We start from the raw sequence: 23,890 nt of genomic DNA on the forward strand, positions 1-23,890 counted from the left end.
TTCCATACGTGTAGCGGGGCTTTTGTTACTTATAAGCTCGCATTATTTGATGTATTTAGACAGCATATGTAGTACAGGATTATACTAAGGGAATGACAAAAGCTGAAGTCAAATTTCAGTTGTAAATATTGAAAACAATAAGGAGGTGAAGTATTGAAGTTTATTAAGTCCTTTCTTTCGTGAAAATGGTTTATTTTTTCATGATGTATGATCACATTCAACAACTAAAAATGTAGTGAAGAACTCTTCCTCCCTCTTCTTCCTCTCCACTGTGATCCACTCTCTTTCATCACCCAAACACACACATCACGCACACTAATTTTACAAGTCAATGTATTTGCCATAATACGATATTATAATGATAATGGCAAAACCCAATAAAAGTCCAATATTCTGATATAAGAATATTTGAAAAGTACTCTCTGTTTGGTTTTTCCGGGATGTGGCTGCTTGTTCGTTCATTTCTGGTATCTGCAATAGTAAAAAATATATTCATAGACCAAATGCATAATAAAGAGAGAAAAAAAAAAGATACATATATACTATTTTGTAGCAAACTGTAAGGATATTTCACACAATTTAATGATATAGGCCATCGTCGAGTATTCTTCATTACTAATTGCCATTTTAGGCAATGTTGCATCGAATTTTCTCGAATTTGTATTATTCAATCATTTAATATCTGATTCATCTTAACGCTACGTTTTCTCACATTAAATGTTCTTTAAGTGTTATTTTCATTTCAAAAAAGTTTCCACGTCTTAAACGTAATATTTTTTTTACATCTATATAATGTATATCTTTTTCACAAATGACGTAAATAATTTATGATCCAGTGTATCACCCCGATACATATCATCGTTGTCCTTTGCAGGAACAGACTCGGTGGATTCGTTGTAGCGTACTCGCCTCTAGTGCGGGAAATTGTTGGTTGATCTTTGGCCGAGTAAAACCAAAGGCTTTGAAATTGTTCATATTAACACATCATTTTGTCAAAGTGCATTAAAGAGTCAACGTCCAGTTCGATTAGAGACAATTTTGGCAATAGGATATTGTGTAAATATGATTTTAAAGTTCAAAATGGCAAACTATAATTGGAAGTCGTTATTTCAAAATGTCTTTACAATTATAGTTTAAATGCACTTACAGATTAACGATTTGAAATTCGTTATTCAATTTGATTTACCTCAAAATGACACAGATTACTTTGATATACCTCTTTGTAATATTTGATCTACAACGTACATTGATTTCGACATTGTGCTCTGTAACTGCTGAGATGAAATCGACAGGAAAAGGCTAATTTTATACTGACGGTAGTGTGCTTGCCCAGGAAGTTTTAGGATTTGTTTACTTAACAGGATTCATATATTAATGTCCCTTGCCTTCGACATAATATGATAAATTAAATCGAAAACACTATCGCCTATCTTTAATATTCGTGTCTTTGCCAACAAATATCAGAAAGAAAAAGAACTGCACATACCATATCAACTAATGCACATGCCATATCAACTAATGCACATACCATATCAACTAATGCACATACCATATCAACTAATGCAATGTAAATAAATAATCCACCAGCAAATGCGAATATCCACCGATTTGCATCTGTATTTTCACCAACTACAATTCCTACAATCAGGCCTGCATAACAGACTACTGCTGCCAGAAAATTGTAGAACAGCGCCTTCTTCATAGTCAATCCAGAATGTAATAGAATAGCAATATCTCCTAGAAAATAAATACAATGAAATATATATATATCTATTCACGAATTTACAGAATATTTAAGAACCAATTCACCTGTGAGGTTAATGTCTTGACTTACGAATACGGTAACCGATTATATCTGATTGCAAATGTACAATTTATCAGGATTTGTGATATTAACCGAAAATTGACCTTATTTTGGTGAGAAAGTTTATGATGAAATATCCATGTGCGAAAGAGACTACAGTAACGTTTTTCTTACTTTATTGTATTGTTGTGTTGCTGGCTAATTGGCACATGTCACATTATTTAATTTTACATACACATGGAAAAAAGGAGAAGTGAATATAGGAAGACGTTTTATGTATTCTCATTGATTCCTGTTTTTTTTTGTTATCTTTTCGAAGTCCTATAACAAGTGATTTAAAGTTACATATTAGAATTCATAACATTGAGTTAAAATGGAAAATTAACTTATTACCTAATTCGTGTGGTAACTCTTCGCAAATAACAGCCAAGCTAACACTTACACCAGTGAATACATTTTCTGTGAAAGCGGCACCAATAGATAACCCATCCACAAAATTATGAATAGAGTCACCTAGCAACAGTATCCAAGCAACTGTTGCCACACCACCAGAACTGTTATCTATATCTTCTGGGTCCACGTGAGAATGTTCAAAGTCAATCCCATTCTTTGATTTATCTTGTCTATTTAACTTGACTTCTTCTTCTCCTCCTTTTCCCTGCGAAGAAAATATTATATTACTTCCTTGGTATAGTGTTAGTGTCATATTGACTCAAAATCTTCGCCTGTTGTTGCAAGCTTTTCAAATATCGTTTTCCTTGAAACCAATTGGCCAATTGGAATATTCTTGGCCACAATTCTCCCTAAATGTTAAGCTTCCAAATTATATGTGAAATAACCATCGATCAACCAATTTTGCTGTCGTAACTTGCAATATGATATGGTGTTGAATTCAGTTAAACAAGTCCTGTTAAGGTTATAAAACGTAAGCAAAATAAAACATTGACGACCATCTTTTTGAGTTTTGGTTGACGACCCTAACTACTATTAACATGGCTAAATTGACAAAAAACTGAAAAATCGTGTTCTCTATCTTATAGTTACAAGGAACAAAAAGTAGAATATTTTACCATTCGCATGTAAAAAGCAAATAATTGGAATAATTCCTGGCCACAATTCTCCTTAAATGTTTAGCTTCAAAAATATATATGAAATAACCACCGATCAACCAATTTTGCTGTCGTAACTTGCAATATGATATGGTGTTAAATTCAGTTTAAAAAGTCCTGTTAAGGTTATAAAACGTAAGCAAAATAAATCATTGACGACCATCTTTTTGAGTTTTGGTTGACGACCCAAACTACTATTAACATGACTAGAGTTGACAAAAAACTGAAAACGTTCTCTATATTATGGTTACAAAGGAACAAAAAGTAGAATACTTTACCATTCGCACGTAAAGAGCAAATAAGTTACTAAATGTATAATACAACGCAATCATTATTAAACTGATAATTATAAAAAAGAAGATGTGGTATGATTGCCAATGAGACAACTCTCCACAAGAGACCAAATGACACAGAAATTAACAACTATAGGTCACCGTACGGCCTTCAACAATGAGCGAAGCCCATACCACACAGTCAGCTATAAAAGGCCCCGAAATGACAATGTAAAACAATTCAAACGAGAAAACTAACGGCCTAATTTATATACAAAAAATGAACGAAAAACAAATATGTAACACATAAACATACGACAACCACTGAATTACAGGCTCCTGACTTGGGACAGGCACATACATACAGAATGTGGCGGGGTTAAACATGTTAGCGGGATCCCAACCCTCCCCCTAACCTGGGACAGTGGTGTAACAGTACAACATAAGAACGAACTATAAAAATCAGTTGAAAGAGGCTTAACTCATCAGAAGGATAAAAATACAAATACTACAAATACAAGTGGACGTGGCCGGGTACTTGTACATCCAAACAACAAAAAGACAATAAGTACAGATTTGAGAGTACTCGCAGTTACTGACAGCTAGTTCAAAGCCACTAACAACTAATATAAAAAATCATGCATCTAAGACTAAATTAAGTTATTTTTACTTTTCATTATTTTACCTTTTTGTCAAAAATTTATTTCGACGAAAGGAATTTCAGTAGGATTTATATCATGATAATGGGAAATTACTCAAATACAAGACCTCCTGCAATACAATAGAAAAGTTAAAATGTCTAGTTAAATACTGAAAAAAGACAAGAAGAATCATATTTTCGGGAAAAGTTTATACTGTATTTTGTATATTTACAAAACATTTACGTCATGAAACACAAGCCAATAATATAATTGGACATACAACCAATCAAACACTGAACGAACAAAAAGCATATATCTGATATTAATAATATCAAATTTTTCTATCTGGAATTCGTTGTTAAAATATATTCATACTTTAGTGCAAGAGCAATAGCACAACACTTCTTTGTGTTTACCAGTTAAAAAATGGTATCGAGTTTACCTTCCTGCCCTTCAAAATCATCTTCAGCAACCTCTCACATATAAACACAAAGTATATTCCTCCTAATACAGTAGTCATCTTCCAGTTGTAGTCTGGAACAGGACTGTCTATTCCTGTCAATCCTAAAGCCTAAGTAATAAACAACAAAGCATAGAGGTGATCTTCTAAGATTAAAAAAAAATTTGTTTAAGCATATTCTATTTCTAATACATTGAAACGCCATACTTTAATGTATCTTTCCCAATTTCCAGTGGTTGCCGTTTGGTTGCCGCCTGCCACAACTATTTTTCGTTTTGTTATTAGCTAAAATTATGCCGTTATTTTTCTCGATATTTCATTTCTCTTCTACAGGTAAACTTCTTGTGCTTCTCCTTTCTACAGGAAACCTAATTGTGCTTCTCCTTCTACAGGTAAACTAATTGTGCTTCTCTTTTCTACGGATAAACTTATTCGCCTTTCTACAGGTAAACATTGTGCTTCTCCTTTCTACATGTAAACTAATTGTGCTTCTCCTTTCTGCAGGTAAACTAATTGTGTTTCTCCTTTTTATAGATACACTTATTGTGTTTATCCTTTCTTCAGATAAACTTATTGAGCTTCTCCTTTCAACATGTAACATACACTGTACATCTCATTTCTATGTCTTTAGAAAATGTGAAACTCTTATGTGTATTCAGTGGTGTTTATAAGATAAGATATGTACTGACAATTACATACTTATACTATATAAATGCAATACCTCTGGAGTAAGGACAAGAAGACCAGTTGCACCTAAAGTTCCTACAGCAAGGGCCACACAGAACATTAAGATTCTTTTGAAGAGCTGAGTTTTCATGCAAGGTCCAAGAAAGGCTCCAATGTTTGATACTAAAACAATTGAACTTACAAAACCAATTCCGTAACCCCATGCTAAAACAGAAATGATATATTAAGTACGGTCTTCGTGTTTATATATAATTTTCAATTCAATTGTGTTTAGAAAACAAGATCTTACAAAACCCCCAATTCTAATGAATATATTTGTATGTTGTTGAAATATTATTTCAACATGTAAAAACGAGAAGATGTGGTATGATTGCCAATGAGGAAACTCTTCACCAGAGACCGAATGACGTAAAAGCAAGCAAATATAGGTCACAGTGCGATGAGCAAAACCCATACCACACAGCAAGCGAAATGACAAATGTGAAACAATTCAACGAAAAAATTAACGGCCTGATTCATGTATAATTTACGCAATCTTTCAATATTAGGTGCAATACCATCAAAGCATAGTATGTCACATCCAGTTGCATACGAAAAATGATCGAAGAAAAATATTCCCTTGAATTTAACAGTTGTAGGAAATTAATCCTACATTTCATTGCAGTAAAAAAATTATGAGTCATAAACATATATCTTGGGTGTTTCAAAGCATCCTTATTTTTTTATTTGGTGTTTCTATAGAATATTTTGGAAACTTGATGTTGTACACAGGAAAAAAGGGGTGAAAATTTGATTGGTTAACTTCCAGTGATGGTTATTTTCTTATATGCAATGAAATGTTATATGAAATTTTGTCTATAGTACTGGACAGGATAAAACTTTACTCATGCCAAGTATTTCTTTATTTAAAACAAAGATAAATTCTGCACAATTTTTTGAAAAGTGCAAATTTAACAAAGACTAATAGGGGAAAATCAATGGTGGTATTACACCTATTATTTAGGACATGAACGTGTGTAATGTGATATTAACCATATACTTTGTAGTGGGCAACATTATCAGCCCTGAAAGCCCCGTTATCTGATGCGGTATTAGTCCACTTGACCCTGCCATAGATCGAGCCTACACTTATACAGATGTTCATGATAACATAGGATCCATATTTCAGAGTTATTTTGATTAGTACTATGACAGGATTCCTTCCCTTGAATAGCAGAAACTTAACTAGTTGCAAGCGGCTGAGCTAAGGAAGTACTTCTTCGGCTCAGTCAGTTAGAGGGCCGACTTCGAATACAGAGGTTCCGGGATCGAGTCCTGGAGGAGACGATGTGATTTTTCTAATAAGAATCATGCTCTCCGGTTATAGTACTCAAAAGATTCACCACATCACCACATACTTATAGCAATGAAGCGCAACGAAAAAATTACATATCTATAATTTCAAATTAACTTAAATAACCAACCTTGTGAAGAAGATGGCTTCTTATGATGTTTATGGTATATCACTGTATCTGGTTTTATACAAATTTCTTCTTGAGTATAGTACAGTAGTGCAGGCACGGCTTTAACCAGTGCTGTTTCATTCATTTTTCCATTGTTGGCATATAAGTTAAAAACATCATCATATCCCAGACACTAGAGTGAAAGTACGAAAAATTTCATGTTATATCATTACAATGTTACATGCATTTTTTTTTTAATTCATAGAAGTTAAAATTGCTTTTATTTCAATGACCCAGAGAAAACTTCACGAGCCCAAAATTGTGCAATATGGTTAGGAAGAGACAATAGTAACTACTTCGTGTGTTACATGTACTCAGGCTGGTCATACATTTTTAGGGGTAAAATATGGGTGTGCATATTCATTTCTTGTATGTTCAAGGGGGAAAATCACTAGTATACATGGTGGTGTTAACTGATAAAAATATAGTACGCAGAAAAAAAGAACAGTCAGTAAATGATTATTTCATTTTACAGATAATGAAATTGAACTCTTTGAGAGTTTTTTATTCAGCCATGCTGGATCTATGTGATCACCCCGGATTTGGAGATGTGCAGAATTCTAAGTTGGAGATATATTATGAAACTAAGTATGAGTTTTTATGACTTGCAGAAACTTTATACACCATTTTGATAATTAATTGTCAACTTTTGACATGTTATTTGCCCTTAATTTAAGAATGTCGAATGGCTACTTTATTTTAGATATACACTTGCATATACTTCCTTTGTAAATCAAAAATTCATAATGAATTACTATTTATCAATTAATGTGAAAAAGTAATATATATAATTTAAGCAGTTGATGAGAATTATGAAAATATTTTATCAGTATCTTATGCTTGTGTAAGTAATTGAATAGAATTTGGAACAAGATGTGTATTGATATCAAAGTTGATTCCCACACTTTTTTTAAATGCTTTTTCCCCAATTCTTTTCGTAGGTAAATAAAGAGTACTGATACAATACAGTATGATAAACAACTGTCATTATCAACAAACAATTTCACTCAAAGATTGGAGTATAAATTGGAATCTCCACCACTTTAATGACAATCTTAATTGACCACAGTTAGTATCTCGTGTATTACATAATTAAATACACAATAATATTTACACCAATAGTAGACCTTTAATCAATTTTGAGACAAAAGGGAGACAAGCTTGTTATATCAATTGAAAAAAAAACAATAATCCTTCTGAATGCAAGAGTGATATAACAAGTTTTTTTTACCACAATACCTGGGAAAATGATTTGAAATTATGCACACAACTCTTCCAGTCTTTCCATCAGTAATTTCAATCACTTTGAATGTCAGAAGTACCATAGAAGAAGTACATTTTTACTGAGAATTTCATGATCTGAAAGGGCTCATCTTTAAAAAGAAAAATAACACTGATTATTTTTTAGTGAAATAATAATGAAAAATGATAATGTTCTACATTCAATCCAAGTGTCGTCTGACATTGTTTTTAAACATATGATATTTGATTGTCCCTTGGTTTCTTCTCTTTTTAAACACAAATTAACATTTTGAGCCAAAATAACTTATCCAAAGTTATGATGGTTGTCTCATTTTTTTTTTTTTTTATCAAAAATGAGATCAGAAAAAATGTCGGTCTATCAGCCGTACCTAAACAAATGGCTGAATCACAGCACCGACGGTGCTTTGATTTTTATTATCGGACGTGAAGTGAGGATAATAAAATTGCATGTATTTAAAGAAATTAAGTTCATAAACAAATCACATATTATGTAGGTTATTCAAGTACAGTACATTATTCATAGGTTCGGAAATAGAGGTACGAACTTTAAGAATTGTCAAATTTTATGAAAACCTGTATATTTTTAATGACTTCAGGTTGTTTTATAGATGTCTTTTTTGTTATTGTTGTCCTTGGGTTGCTGTCTCATTGACTTGTTCTCTACATTTCCTTTTATTAATATCAACAATACTGATTGGCTTTGAAGAAAAATATGTTTGATAGTGTCAGACACTTACACGAGAAAGTCCTTAAAAATACTGATTTTAATGAGTTTCTTCGTCATTTTTGTCCAGACTTTAAATGAAATTGAGAATGGAAACGGGGAATGCGTCAAAGAGGTCCAAGGCCGACAATAGGTCTTTAACACACCAAGAAAATCCCACACCTGGAGGCGGGCTTCAGCTGGCCCCTAAACAATAATGTATACGAGATCAACGAAAATGGACGTCACACTAAACTCCGAAACATATAAATGAACCAAAATTTAAAAAAACCATACAAGACTAACAAAGGTCAGAGGTTCCTGACTTGGGACAGGCGCAAAAATGCGGCAGGGTTAAACATGTTTTGTTAGATCTCAAAACTCCCCCTATACCTCTAGCTAATGTGGAATAAACAAACACACATCATTACGCACAGTAAAATTCAGTTTAAAATAAGTCCAAGTCCGATGTTAGAATAGGTACCAGAAGAAACTAAGCAAAATGACAATAATCAACATAGATTATCAAAGGACTACTAGCAGTTACTAACATGCCAGCTCCAGACCTCTATTAAACTGATTGAAAGATCATGTCTTTATCATATGAAAATCAAGCACAATCCCGTTATGGGTTTAGATCATACCATCATAAAATATACGAAGAACATAACCCGTATCAAGCCAAAAACTGGTTTTAGAATAAATGTGTTTATTTCCGATGCAAAGACCCTATGAGTGAATCAATATTAATCCCCCCCCAAAAAATGCCATATTTACAGCAGAATGTATTGAGTGTAAAGGTAGAAGTCATTATTATGTCAGGTATACTACCCTACTTTCGGAGTAGAAGGGGCCTACAGACAGATAGATTGGTTATCTGTCGGACTAGTCTGCTCTTAAAGGAGGGTAGTTTACCTGACCTAATAATGACTTCACGGTTCAGCTAGCAAGCAAGCTAACCAAAGATATTACCTTTACCAGAGACATAGATATGTGTATACATGTCTCTGCCTTTACATACACACTCAATGCATTCTGCTGTAATGACCTGACAACAGTATCGTAACTATATCCCTCCTGAATAAGTCTTTTTAAAGGTTTTTTTTAGCTTTTGGGGTGAATGACGACATTGTTGTGCTTTGTATAGAATATTACCATAAAAGATGGGATGTGAAATACCTAAACGTATAAGATGTCTGCAGGTTGATTTATATTTACAAATGATGTCCAGTTGTAGCGATGATAAAATTTAGTAAATGTTTTGAAAAGTTAAAGTTAAAGTTAATTTATTCATTTATCTATTGTAATGATATTCAAAATATAAGAATAAAAAATGTGGTATGACTTCCAATAAGACAACTCTCTACCGGAGACCAAATGACGCAGACGTTAGTTACTATAGTAAACCGTAAAGCCTTCAACAATGAGCAAAACCCGTATCGCATATTAAGCTATACAAGCCCCGAAATGACAAATATAAAACAATCGAGAAAAGTCTTTTCATTATCCAAGAACACTACAATAATTATCGCTCGTGCAATATGCATGTATTGAAAATAGTTAAATCTAAGAAGAATATTTAAACATGGGAATGATATATATCAACATGGTTCACCAAAAAGAGTGAAGCATTTAACAAAAAGAATCAGCCATTATGCTTTTCAAAATATAATATAAATACCTGAATACTTTGAGTTCTGTTACAACTGGTACCCGGAGACTGGTTATCACAATCTGAAGAATAAGTTCCCGGAAGTCTGTTAGCGGTTAAATCAATAGCAAGTTCCTGGAACTGAAGTTGGGAAAGTGAACCATCGGAACTAAATTTTTTTATCAGAGACACTGAATAATTGTCATGATGATAAGATTCTACAGCAATGAAGGAAGAAATGAAAACAATCCATGCTCCCGAAATAACCATGCTTTCACAATGTGTATTTGTAATTAAATATACCCAGTTATTTACCCGGCTATTTTACAAGATTTGTATATGTTTGAATTAGGAATAAGAAAATATATGACATGGCATGTCAATAGATTAAATGTTCATTATCATATTTGTAAACAAAGCGTCGACTACTTTAGATAATATTTGGTACAAGAGTCCCCACAATAGACATTTAAATTGTGAATTATCTATTTATCAGCGTCATTAATTTGATATTCTGATAGTATTTAAGTTGTTTTGTCCTGTAAGTGAAACAGATCAGATACTGAGATGTATAGATTGTCAGTAGTATGCATAAGGTAGAAATTGAGCAAATATTTGACAATTCTGAAAATCTCAATTTTTCATGCAAGGGTACATAATAAAGCATATGGCCGTAATTGCTAACGTTGGAAATCAGATTTTAGATCTTATATAGTAAGCTTTTCAACATATGTAGGTCCCAGTCTCCTTTGGGATTTGACATTAGTCTATTGAACAATATTTTAGTAGTGCAAACAATTGGCTGCATCATGTAAAAAATATCTATAAATATGACGTCGAAATAACCTATTATTATAGGTGTCCATTATGTATTAGACTATGTGGTCATTTTGAATTAAAGTGATCACAGATTCGTCCGATAAATCCGTTATTCTACATATGGGCTAGTATACATTCAAAATACCATACTTATGTCACGTTTATAATATTGAAACAAACTTTATATAAACTATCCATAAAGCAGTTTTTCATATCCGTTAGAAACAACGTTCCATCTATCATACTGTAAATCCTAATAAGTTATATAACTTTATAGCTCTGTCAACACCCCTAACATGAACAGATTAAAACAGATTTTGATTTTCCGTCCATTGACTTATATTTCAGTAATGTTTAAAAAAAAAGAATCCTGTCTATAATATACGAGATGTACATATTTTTGGTTAAATCATTTCTTGTAAACCTCACACATTTTCTCAACATTTTGGCTGATGACACTGACTGGATTGGTTATAAAATTTTATTACACAAAAACTACTTATTGTGAATACACAATTTTTTCACACAGTTTAATTTGATTATAATATTTTTTAAATTCATTGATATTTTCCACTTGTATCACATGTTTTGGAAATAATTCCAGAACGAGATTTCAACGAGACTGAAACATCAGAAGAATACATCCTTAAGTCGGTTGGATGTAATGTAGGAGACTTCGTGGTCATTTAGTAACGTGATCAATACATCCGATATCCCACGTGTTGGTTAGTACCTTGTCAAACGTTCTAATATCAACGCTATGTGAGTCTTTAACATTGGGACAAATTTCATCAAACCATATCAAATTATTATAGTGTAGATTGTATATACTGTATATATACATCCTCGTCATTATGTCACCTATGGATAGTAGTCTCATGGGCAATTCCAACTTTACAGTTTCCTCATGTTCCATGGACTGTTTTGTTGTGTTAGCTCAGATATGATTAATTATCTAATCTGAGATTTGGATGTTCTTGATAAAGTTGTAATTAATTTTAAAATGCGTATTTTTCAGTCTGATTTACAGGAAAATCAAGCAAATCAAATTCGTTCTTTGGATCATCTTGCATAATAAATTGGTACGCCGGGATTACAAGGTTTTTGAGTCATTGACATGCGCAACTCAGCTCAAATAAACCTTGCATAATTTTACACTGCGGAGCCAAATTAAATAAATAAATAAATAAATAAATAATCTTTATTTCAAGAGGATAATCCCATTAGTTAAAACTAATCTTCCTGAGAGTCCTCAATTAAAAGAACTTCAAGTAGCATTTGATTTTGCACAATCAGCAAATCTTGACCTTTTCACATTATTTGCTTACAATTTAGTGCTACTTAAGCTTTTAACTTTAATCTAAAAGTATTCGTTGTCCGACAAGTACAAATTACTTCATCCTTTTATCTAGCTAACTACGCATCTCAATTTTGGACTTTTGAATAGATACCATGAACGTAAATACATAATGTGTAAACAATCTTTTATCTGTTTCCACTATTTTTTATATTTCAATGTAAATAAACTGACTTGGTATACTGCTATTGCTATGGTCATTTTCCATACACGTCTTCCTAAAAGAGGGTGTGCATATATCTAATGAACGAAAAGGTCAATTCATACTCAGAAAAGTTTATGAGGATTTTGTTGTTTGTTCTTCTGCAAATACAAGATAAGATTGCTTATCAATGTGTATTTCCTGTATCTAGTGTTGTGGAAATGCGCTGTGAATCTATCATCCTTGCTTGAGACATTATGAGACAGTAACCCATCGATACAAAAACTATCGGTCAACATACAGACTTTGGCAATAGACACGTGTTTTATACTATATGACAAGGTATAAATCGCAAGAAGTCTAGGGAATACATGTATACACATAAATTGCCATACCTCTAAGAACAATAGGGGCCTCGGTAGCCGAGTGGTCTAAGTAGTCCAACTACTGTATCACTAGCCAGTCAACACTGAGCTTGTGAGTTTGAATCAGGCACGGGTAGGTGCACTCGACTCTAATCTTAATTGAATAGGATTGTCAGTTTTCCTACTGAAGGTCGGTGGTTCTCTCCGGGCACTCCGGCTTCCTCCACCAATAAATACTGACCGCCACGAAATATCACAATAGTGTTGAAAGTGGCTTTAAAATACCAATCAATCAATCTAAGAACAATACATGTATAATAATGTAACTTAAAACAATCACTGACGAGGTTCATTGTAGGTTTTAAATGCACTTACAACAACTGCACTTGATTGGTGCATATTAACCTTGTTTTTGTTATTTCATGGATTTATTTAAAAAAAGGTCATCGTAGTTGGTAAAAGTCATAGACGCTCTTTTGCTGTACACTTTACCCATTATAAGTTTATGTACATAGCCTGCAAAATTCTTGTCACCGGCTATAGCCAATCATGTGAAATATACATGTTCACATATACACTTGATGGTCATTATTTTCTTATACATGTATATTACATTTTTTTCTGATATGTGTGAAAGTTACAAGATTTAATAAAAGTATTTCTTGATTTTTCTACACTTTCATGGATTTGATTCCTTGATTTTCCTTCTCAGGGTTAAAAGTACCGACTTCGATGCAATCGAAGCGGTATTTTTTAAAAGGAATAACGCTTCACAAATCAGATAAAACAAATGGAGAATCAAGCAATCTATTAAAAATCAATATCAAATATGCTTACACAAAATAGCGAAGGCTGCCTTAATACACCACAGCTACTCATTTGGTCCATTTAACATTTTTGATACGAGCGTCACTGATGAGTCTTTTGTAGACGAAAAGCGCGTCTGGCGTACAGATGTTAAGCATGGTATTTATGGTGAGTTTATCTAAATCCATAGAACGATATATATATATATACATAACTATAGGTAGCATACAGTCTTAAACAATCGACAAGGGCCAATACCTTAAGTTTAGATATAAAAGGCTATAGATAAATCAAATATGAAGAATTAATGGACAACCAATGGCCTAATCAAATTAACCAAAAGCGAAAAATGAATTTAAACTAAAAGAACAAGGACTAAAACTTGTGAGGTGATCCTCATTAAGTGTATCGCAGAGGTTAAACATAACATATTTTAAATATCCGGATGTGATTATTGTACTACACGAAACTTGGAAGTTATTTTTAGTTTTAATGTCCGGTTTTCTCTCTAAGCAAATTCAGTTATAGCACTATGCAATTAATTTAGGCGTATAAACAACTTATTGCTACACAAAGCATTCACCATTACAATGTTCAAGTCAAAGAGTGCGAAATAAATTATTCAACAGATTCTGTTTATTTTGAAAATCTATTTTATAACAGAACTAACAAAACTACAGTTCCAAGTTGACATTTTTAGTGCCAACTTTGAAGGAAGAAATGTAAAACTTGGAACTGAGAAATGTCAAGTCAGAAATGAGAATTTTAAACAACGGAATCTCTCATACATCATTATAGCAATCATCACCGGATATAAGTCGTTCCTTTTCCACAGATGACGAAACATTGGGACAAAGAAGGCAATGAAAAAAGAATGCTGTCTTTAACACTTATACGTAATAGTAATATAATGTTGATAAATTGAACTCGTTACTGTTTTTCAGATTCAATTGCTAATTTGTTCAGTCTTTTAACTGTCTTTTTGGCCGATGACATTTTTTCCAGCCAACCTCGATTGAAAGTAATTTGGTCCATTTCTAGTTTGTGCTCTGCATAACCTGTTTAATTAAAATGCGATGACATGATTAGACAAAGTAATATAATTATGCGATAGACATTTTAAAATTTTAAAAGCTAATATATATAGAAAGATATTTTTCTTTGACCTCTTCATAATTAAAGAACTTAAATCTTTGTTTCTGAAGCTTAGCTGGTGTGGCATAAACTCGAAGGAAACTAATAAACTATTTTTACTGCACGTGTCATTTGGAACCAAAACTGCCGACTCTCGAAAGATCCGGATTGATCTTCGGAGTTTGTTTGGGATTCGTGTTGGTCAACCTTATATTTTATGTGTAGTGTTTTGTTGAGCTGCTATCTGACTGTTCGTCTTTTTTTATTTTAAAAAGACCGTAAGGCCAAAACAAAAATATCGTTCTATTTCCTGCTCACTACCTACCCTGATATACATGCCTACCCTAAAACATTTTATAGACATTTTTGGTTTAGCACTTTTAAAGTCCATACATTTTTGGTTAAGCGTCACTTTAATCTAAAGCATTTCACTATAGTCTATGTGAAATATATATATAAAAAAAAGCAGGAAAACCTTTATATTTGTTAGGCTATGTTGTCTCTTGATATCTTTTTGAACTGCCCTTATTGATATAGATTACTTTAGATACTAGTACTTACTCATCAACACATCCTAAATTGAGTTTCAGCTAATATATAAAGAAAACTTGCTAGCTCTAGTTATTACTTACTTCTTAATGCTCTGAAGATTTTCGAATCATGAAACACTTTCGTTCCTCCATCTATTGCTAGATCCCATGGTTCATAGAAACCGTCAATTAACCTTTTAAGAATTTCAAAGCCAGCTTTCTCCTTTTCCTTCGGTGCTTTCCTCCTGTCTCTTTTCTTTGATATTGTTGAAAGAATACCGTAGAGCCAGATTTCGTTTACAGCGATCTTTGCTCCAGGTGCTAAGATACAGTATCCATCCCTTATTACGTTATCTTCTCCCACTTCATACTGTAGATAAAATAACACATTTCATATTTGAATGCACAACCTGATTTTAAAACTTAAAAGAAATATTTGGATAATTGAATACTCCATCTAGCCAAAAACAATATAATTAAAATAAAACAGTTCAACCAATAAAACTATTTTTAAAGAAGGCAGATTATCACATATTTCTATGGGGTTTTTATTTTTTCCAATAACTGAAGCTTGATATGCTATTCTAGTCATTAAATGGTAAAAATTACTACATATGATAGGCAAGTTACATTTGTAAATTAGAGAGTCTATGCATGCTTGTTTGGTTTCGGAAAGACAATTTTTCAAGCTTGAATAATACAATATTCATATTTTAGAGATACCTTTAAAAATAAATCCGTGAAAAATGGAAATAAGTCTTCAATAAAATGTAACATAGAAATGTGTTAGTCTATGGATATTAATAAACTGTTGACACAGAGATATGTCTCGCCTTTTTACAATTTTAACAATATAATGCAAATATTGAATCCAAATGGCAATATCTAAACATGTAAACTATGCAAAACTTTCAAAGTCGATGAACCATGATCTTTTGTGCAGGACCAAATAACCAAATGGAAATGAGAGAAATGCCAAAGCTTATAAAACTGCATACCAAATACCATTGATTTATCATAAGTAGTTCCCTTTACAATAACCTAAACACAAACTTTTAATTTGCAAACAATGTAAAAGTTTCAAAGTCAATGAACCATGCTGAGGGGGTGGGGCCATATAATCACCATGGAAAAGATACTTGCAAATGCTAATACAACTGCATACTAAATACCATTGACTTTACATTAACAGTTCCTTTAAACTTATCACAAACTTAACATGTAAACTATGCAAAACATTTAAAGTCAATAGACCATGACTGAGGGGAATGGAGCCAAATAATTTGACCTCCCACTAGTGGTTCCCCTTAAACTGACCTAATCACGAACTCATACATGTAAAGTAAGCAAATGTTTCAAAGTCAATAGACTATGACTGAGGGGATGGGCTTTGGTAATCTTCATGGAAATGAAATTTGCCAATACTAATGCATCTACTTACCGAATATCATTGACCTACCACTAGAGGTTTTTCTTAAACTGACCTAATCACAAACTTATACATGTAAAGTAAGCAAAAGTTTCAAAGTCAATAGACCATGACTGAGGGGGCGGGGCCAAAAAATCTACATGGAAATGAGATTTGCCAATGATAATACAACTGCACGCCAAATATCATTGACCTAGTAGTACCCAATACACTGACCTAATCATAAACTTATACATTGTTGACGCCGCCGCCGCCGCCTTCGGAAACAGCATAACTAAGTCTCACTTTTTGACTCCGTCAAGGCGAGACAAAAACAATTGTTTCTAAGAAAGCTTTAAATGCATAGAAATAGAAATTCCCACTAATAATTGCCACTGGACGTTAAGTAAGCAACAATAAGCCATCGATTTATTTTTATCATCATTTTTTTATATTTATACAAATATTCCAGAATATTTCTTCCATTTTGAACTAATATTAAAAAAGGAACCTCTACAGTTAACGTTATTCTTAACAATGAGATACATCACGTGAAAATACTACAAAATATAATTGGTCTGTTCATGTTCCAGTTCATGCAATATGACTAAACAGGATACATGCAAGGTTATCATTGGGTATACAAGTAATACAATCATACCGATTGAATTTTAAAAACATGTTTTAAATTATATGTCCTGATAAAAGTTTAAGTTCAAAGAGTGGATTATTGTGTATTTAAGACGACATTTCGAATTATATAATAAGATAGCATCACGGGAGCAAGTTATTTACATTGACATTGCACCCAATGCATGTATACTATATACAAAAAATACAAAAACAATATTTCTAAATAATGGAGACGTATTAAGTTTTTAGTTCAGGATCCATAGTTTATTTATTAGTTGCAATTAGCTTATCCCTTCCATACATGCTCCGCAATACTGCACTTAATATGACGAGGTCATATTGAGTGTAGTGTTACGAAGTATTGAACGGAACGGATATGATGTATGTGCCGGAGATTGAGAACTGCGTGTTCTCTTAGATCAGTACTGTGCGTCTTTTGTCTTTATGTTTGTTGTTTTTTAATTTGAACTTCGTGCCAATCGGAGGAGTCATGCCACTTTCACTTGATTTTTACAGTTTGTTCTTATGTTGTGCTGTTACACCACTGTCCCAGTTAGGGGAGGGTTGACCCTAATAGTCTAACAAACATGTTTAACCCCGCAATATTCTTTACATGTCTGTCCCAAGTCAGGATTGATCATGTAATTCAGTTGTCTTTGGCAACTGTTGATAAGATATTTTTTTTTCGTAAATTGTTTTGTCGTCTATTTAACAATCATGTGTCGTAAGCATTGAAATTGATCTCATAATTATTTTATAATAAGTCCTTCTAAATCATTTATCTAATCATCATATATACTAGCGCTCGAACGATGCACATATTTACGGAAGGGTATTTATCTCAATGCAATAGTCACTCTCCTATCCAGCTTGAAATGAAATGCAGCTTTTTTAATACCATATTTATGGGGTCTATCTTCTATATCTTGATAGGCCGGTGCTCAATATTTAGTTTGAAGCTGGGAGACTTATTATTAATTGCATTAATGTTAATGCCAAAACTTTTTGCATTGATATTGATGCAACAACTTATTGCATTCATTTATTTTGAAGTGGCAAAAATCTGACGATATATATAGCAGCTAGAAAATAAAAAAAATGACTTGTTAATGTCGCAGGCAGTAAAAAGGCAATGAACAGTACACACGAGATGATACATACATAATCAGCTAATTCAACCGTTGGTCTTGTTTTAGGATTATACTTTTTCTGCCTTAATTTTTCAAATCCTTCAGTAATCGGAATTTCTTGACCTAAAAATAGATATGATATCATTTAAATACAATCTGAATTTGAAAACCATTTCTTTTTTCTAACGTTCATTTTAAAATATTTCATGCATATTAAGGACGACAAACGGTGTAATTGGTATTCATTTTACATTATCTCAAATCATTCGGAAAAACACACCACTCTCCTATAATACTGAGTGTACTAAACACACCCACGACATCACACCATTCTCTTACTGTACTGTACTAGAACACACCCACGACATCACACCATTCTCTTACTGTACTGTACTAGAACACACCCACGACATCATATGTCCGTGACTGAATTGATTGAAATTGTGTAGGAGGATTTTGAAAATAAATAACTCAGCCTTGATAATCACAAGAATAAATGGTTTGTTCTGTGGTAGTTTGAAAATAAATTACCTGACTTGCAATGTATTGAAAATAAATAACTCAGCAGGTCTAATCGAAAGTATGAGATGGCACCAGATTCCCATATCTTTTAAATTAATAATAAAAGTATAAATATTATTTAAATATACTTGCTGTGACCTATAATGGTTTACTTTTATAAATTTTGACTTGGATGGAGAGTTGTCTCATTGGCATTCATACCACATTTTTTTATATCTATTGAAATGTCAGAAAATTGGTTTCATTTAACTTGTGGTTAATTGTCTCAGGAACACTTACCTCACTTTTATTAAATCAGGGCCGTAACTACATTGGGACAAATGCCTCATGTAGGAAATTTCAAAACCAAACGCTTGTCTCCATATCAAATTGTGTTTACCGTGAGTGCCTTGCAAGAAGCAAGTTCTGTTCTCCCTCAGACGTAGCCCCTGACTTTTCGGGATCAATGTTTCTTATTTATTTGTCTTTTGTTCATTGATTGCCCTTCTGTATTCTGTTAGTGTTGCATTCATTTTGTAATTTAGTAATTTTATTATTAACTTGATCATGAGTTTAAAAAAACACAGCAGCCACAGACTTAACTATGTGAATTACATTTTTGCTTTATCATGCATATTTGTCTTTTGATGTTGTTTCTAGAAACTTAAGTCTTACACTGAATCTATAACGTGATTTTGCTTTGAGACCAAAATATTGTCATAAATTATTAAAACAGAACTTGCATTTTCAGTTTAAGAAAGGGTCTGGGGAACACCCAGACAGCATGATTTTGCATCATTTGTTCTATAGCTTCTTGGGCCTTCAGCGGTTCAAAAACCCTTCAAAAAAATATTTGCCTCGCTCCGCTCGGCAAAACATGTTTGCCAATACTTTTAAAAGAGCCTTAGTTACAAACAAACTTTAATACTGTGTATGTATGCAATACATGTATATGCATTGGGGAATATAGGAGATTAATTTCTGCAGAGGATAATAATTAATTCTGATTAAATGGTACATAATGACTTGACTATACATGAATTATTTATAGTAAACAAATAATTTAAAAATTGTATGTTTTTTTCGAATATATAAATATAATGGTCGTCCCCTAACTGACCTTTTTGTATTTCCCAAAGTAACTGAATGGAACAGAGGTTTATGGCTATCAGAAGGAAAACAACCATACATTTAGTTTACTGTCATGGTGTTTTGTATAACTGTATATGAAACACACCAGGAGCAATTCATTATAAGAGAAGGACTATAAAGGGTTTGCAGTTGTACTAAAAACGTATTTTCGATTCGGATTGACCCTTTGGTATTTTTTGCCTCTTTTCTATACTTTTTTTAATTCAAGGAGCCGAAAAAGGTTGCCTTTACCATACCTTCTCCTGTATATAAAAAAACAACTGAAGACTGAGCAACACGACTCCCAATAAATAGTTGCTCTAGAAGGGTGAGCAGATCCTGCTCCAAATTTGTCACACACGGTATTGCTTGTGGAAAGAACACATTCAGTGATGTCTCATTCCATTAAACTTTCGAAGGGATGACTTCAACTTTACCACTAGGAAACCTTTGTTCAATACTTTATTGAACAACCATCTATCAAGTATATCATTATTGGAAACGAAAACTCAGATATAATATATCAACTGGGAGATATGTAATCTATATGCAGGTGCTGCTGGATTGTTGCTACATAAAAATGGAAGTTCACAATAGGAAAGCATAACTAATCTCTCTTGTCGTAAAGTTTTGTTCTGAACCTACCCTCATTGTTAACTTCTAGATGCAAGTCAAGATATGAGGCAGACTTAACTATCTCTTTGGTATTCTTTATTTTAAGTTCGATCGGATTGATGCTTTCAATATAGTCATCAAATATTAAGATATAGAGGACGTCATCAATCTAGCGGAACGTGAAGTTAAAAGGTAATACCAGCTTATTATCATTTTTAATCAGAAACACCTGTCTGAAGGATTCCTCGTATCAATAAAGGAACAAATCTGTAATAAGAGTAGTGCAGTTTGTTCCCATAGGAATGTCGATAAATCTATCCCAAAAAAATATTTCTACAGATGTTCACAAGTTATAAATATGTAAATAAGGGGAGATGTGGTGTGATTTACAATGATATAACCACCCACCAGAGTTCAAGTGGCGTGGATGTAAGCAAGTAAAGTTCATTGTACGGTCTCTCACAATGAGAAAACAAAAACATAACGTATTATCAGCACAACATAAGAACAAACTGTTAAAATCAATTGTAAATGGTTTAATAGTAACTCAATAGATCTGTACGAATCACAAAAGCAAACAATATAAAAACAATAGACACAAAGCCTCGATATAAGAGTACTCGCAGTTACTGAAAGATAGTTCAAAGCCAATAACAACTAATGAATAAATTATGTTATTAAAGACTTAAGTATCAATCAGTACACATCTAACGGATTTAGCGTAAAGACGTCACAGTTTTGATATACTAGATTCTATTTTACCTTTTCGCTTTTTGGCTTTGCATTCATATAACAATAATATATTCTCGTCCTGATATGCAAGTTATATTTGTTACTGGATTTTAAACACCAAGACATCCATCCATATATTCTAGAGAAAATATCGGGTGCAGCTTGTTTTACTATAAAGGCAAAGCTACGAATATCATGAACTATAAATGCGTATATATATATAATAATAATATTCATAATATTCCTATATATATAAAAAATACCGGACTTCTCTGAACAAATAGGAGAACAAACAAAGGCAAACAACAGCGAAATACACATTGTCAAGCCTAACTTGGAACAAATAAAACACTTTGAAAAACTGAGAAAGTTTTCATATCGTTACCGTTGGCAGAAGGCTTTTTTCTGTGAGATTCTATTTATGCATAATGACCATTGTGTGCTCTCTGTTGCAAAGTCATGTTACGATTATCAATTATGTCCGGATCAGTTACAAAAAGCAACCATATAACAAGAAAGTCCTTTGGGAATTCTTGATGACTGTCACAGGGTTATCAGTTTTAACTATAAATGAAATTATGTAAAACAAAACTGGATGGGAGACGTTACAGGAAAGAAAAAACACATAAGAATATAAAAAAGATTTTATAACATAACTCATAATTCAGCCTCGTCTTATTTATCATATTTAATTCCCTCCAGTATTCAAAGTACTACACATTAAACGAATAGAAATGGTCAAGATATATTTGTTCAATTTTGTAGACTATCTTTAACCCAAGATTCCTGTATTCCTTTTACAATTATGCAATGGAATATATTGGAATACTCAATTTGTGAATCTATTTTAAAATTTAAAAGTGAACCGAGAAAACAATTGCAAATAAACATCTTGTGCTCATTACTTTTAAAGTGGTTCAAGAACACTCATAATAATACTGACTCAGTTGAGAAGTCGTGTTTTGTTCTTGGATTATGATCTGCATAGAGTAAATATTAAAGGCAACATAAATAGCCGCGTAGAACTGACCAAGAAACTTCATACCATTTCTCTTTTTAATGCGATCAAAACATAGATATAAGAATGGAACTATTTAAAAATATCAACTGGTTACATAAAGCTTGTTCGATATAATTATATAGTTGGATGTTTAAGAATGATTTTGTAACTTACAAACAGAAAAAAGAGTTTATGCCAATTCTGTGAGTCCATTAAAAGATCTAGAATGCTCGTTGTGTAATTTACTAGAATGCAACATTGTCTCACCTACAAACACACATACATTGCATGCCATTTTTTTTCTTTTGCATACCCCCAATCTAGTTAAATATAGTTTAAATATGTATCCAAGTATTGTATAATTATATTATTGTTATAATAATATTCAGGAAAAGGACTTCATTAGTACGATGTTTGTGTGTCTGACCCATGTTGCTTTCTTCAAATAAAATATGTTTATGGTATGGGTTTTTCTCATTGTTGAAGGCTGTACGGTTGCCTATAATTGCTGACATCCACTTCATTTTAACTTGGTAGATAGTTGTCTCATTGGAAATCATACCACATCTCCTTATTTTTATATTAAACAATATGTCTGAACTCTAAATTATAACTATGCTAATCATTTACATAGAAACTTTAATCATTGAAAATTATTCTGGCACAAACAAGAAATAATCAACTGCCACCTTTATATACAATTTATACAAAATGTCTGAAATGTTTTCTTTTTCACTTGTTTAAAAACAAACTGTCATTTCATCATTCGTTAATAACAATGAATACTGTTCCATTGTATTTAACTTGTTTAAAATACTGAAGATTAAATGGAACTGGTTTTGGCAATCTTTGTTGGTCAATGGTGACCAAGGAAAAATCCTTATCATTTAAAATTGGATAGGTCGCTCGGATTGTATCTTTAAACTGCTGTTCTGACAAATTGATGTCCCATGACACTCTGACCTTTCCCTCAGCATACAGATTTGCTGGATATCCTGTAAAAACAAAAGTGAGAGTTTTACATATTCGTGTATCAAAAAGAATCGAAGATCTAAACCTTTTAAAATGATACAAATACGGTTGTGTTCCTAGGTAAACAGAGAGAACACGTGGACGCAAAATATAAAGACATTGGACATTTACGAAAGCTGTTAGGGAGCTACCATTTGATTTTTATGGGGGGGGGGGGGAGAGAGGGGCTAGGATGAAATTTGAAAAAAATAGGCAGGACAGGAGTTTTGAGTAAAAAAAAGGCAGGATGAGACACTTGCAAAAAAAAAAGTCAGGATGACAATTTATGTAAAAAATAGGATAAACTTTAAAGGCACCGAGTAGAGTGAAAAATAAAAAGGCAGGACAGAGATTACAACTAAAAAAAAAATGCAGGACAAAATTTTTCATCCTAGCCCCCACCCCATAAAAATCAAATGGTAGCTCCCTTACAATATTGCTTGGTGTTTTACATATTTTCTGATACATGAAGTAACTGCCAAA

The 23,890-nt window shown here is 32.6% G+C and overlaps 2 protein-coding genes across 4 annotated transcripts in view; both read right to left on the reverse strand.

Annotated features, from left to right (window-relative positions):
* Positions 1–146: 146 nt before the first annotated feature.
* Positions 147–10,456, reverse strand: LOC127705195 (metal cation symporter ZIP14-like). Of its 2 annotated transcripts, none has more exons than XM_052209510.1 (7): positions 10,123–10,456; positions 6,437–6,608; positions 5,008–5,177; positions 4,269–4,397; positions 2,198–2,462; positions 1,529–1,737; positions 147–471 (listed from the first exon to the last, which is right to left on the reverse strand). In XM_052209510.1, exons 1-7 carry the CDS (start codon positions 10,360–10,362, stop codon positions 322–324), a joined length of 1,335 nt encoding a protein of 444 aa, XP_052065470.1. In that variant the 5' UTR covers positions 10,363–10,456; the 3' UTR covers positions 147–321. The 2 variants fall into 2 exon arrangements, with proteins under 2 accessions (XP_052065470.1, XP_052065471.1); XM_052209511.1 differs by having other exon boundaries at positions 1,550–1,737; positions 10,123–10,446.
* Positions 10,457–14,266: 3,810 nt separating this feature from the next.
* Positions 14,267–23,890, reverse strand: part of LOC127705183 (nucleolar protein dao-5-like) — a 103,066-nt gene continuing 93,442 nt past the window's right edge. The window contains exons 5-7 of one of the 2 annotated variants that reach the window (XM_052209447.1): positions 18,449–18,540; positions 15,349–15,616; positions 14,267–14,640 (exon numbers count right to left, since the gene is read on the reverse strand). In XM_052209447.1, coding sequence (XP_052065407.1) covers positions 14,513–14,640; positions 15,349–15,616; positions 18,449–18,540 — 488 coding nt within the window. In that variant the 3' untranslated portion in view covers positions 14,267–14,512. Of the gene's footprint in view, positions 14,641–15,348; positions 15,617–18,448; positions 18,541–23,021; positions 23,392–23,890 lie in introns of those variants that run through there. The other variant, XM_052209446.1, reaches the window with a different exon arrangement.

The sequence above is a fragment of the Mytilus californianus genome, unplaced genomic scaffold, assembly GCF_021869535.1.
Source record: "Mytilus californianus isolate M0D057914Y unplaced genomic scaffold, xbMytCali1.0.p SCAF_6, whole genome shotgun sequence".
NCBI lineage: Eukaryota > Metazoa > Mollusca > Bivalvia > Mytilida > Mytilidae > Mytilus > Mytilus californianus.

What these genes read in the sequence shown, in the direction of transcription:
- LOC127705195 (XM_052209510.1), bottom strand. Translation starts at nt 10,362, where the DNA reads ATGGTTATTTCGGGAGCATGGATTGTTTTCATTTCTTCCTTCATTGCT. An exon ending in ACAGAACTCAAAGTATTCAG is followed by an intron (nt 6,609 to 10,122) that starts GTATTTATATTA and finishes CTTTCACTCTAG; the next exon opens with TGTCTGGGATATGATGATGT. An exon ending in GAAGCCATCTTCTTCACAAG is followed by an intron (nt 5,178 to 6,436) that starts GTTGGTTATTTA and finishes TTTCTGTTTTAG; the next exon opens with CATGGGGTTACGGAATTGGT.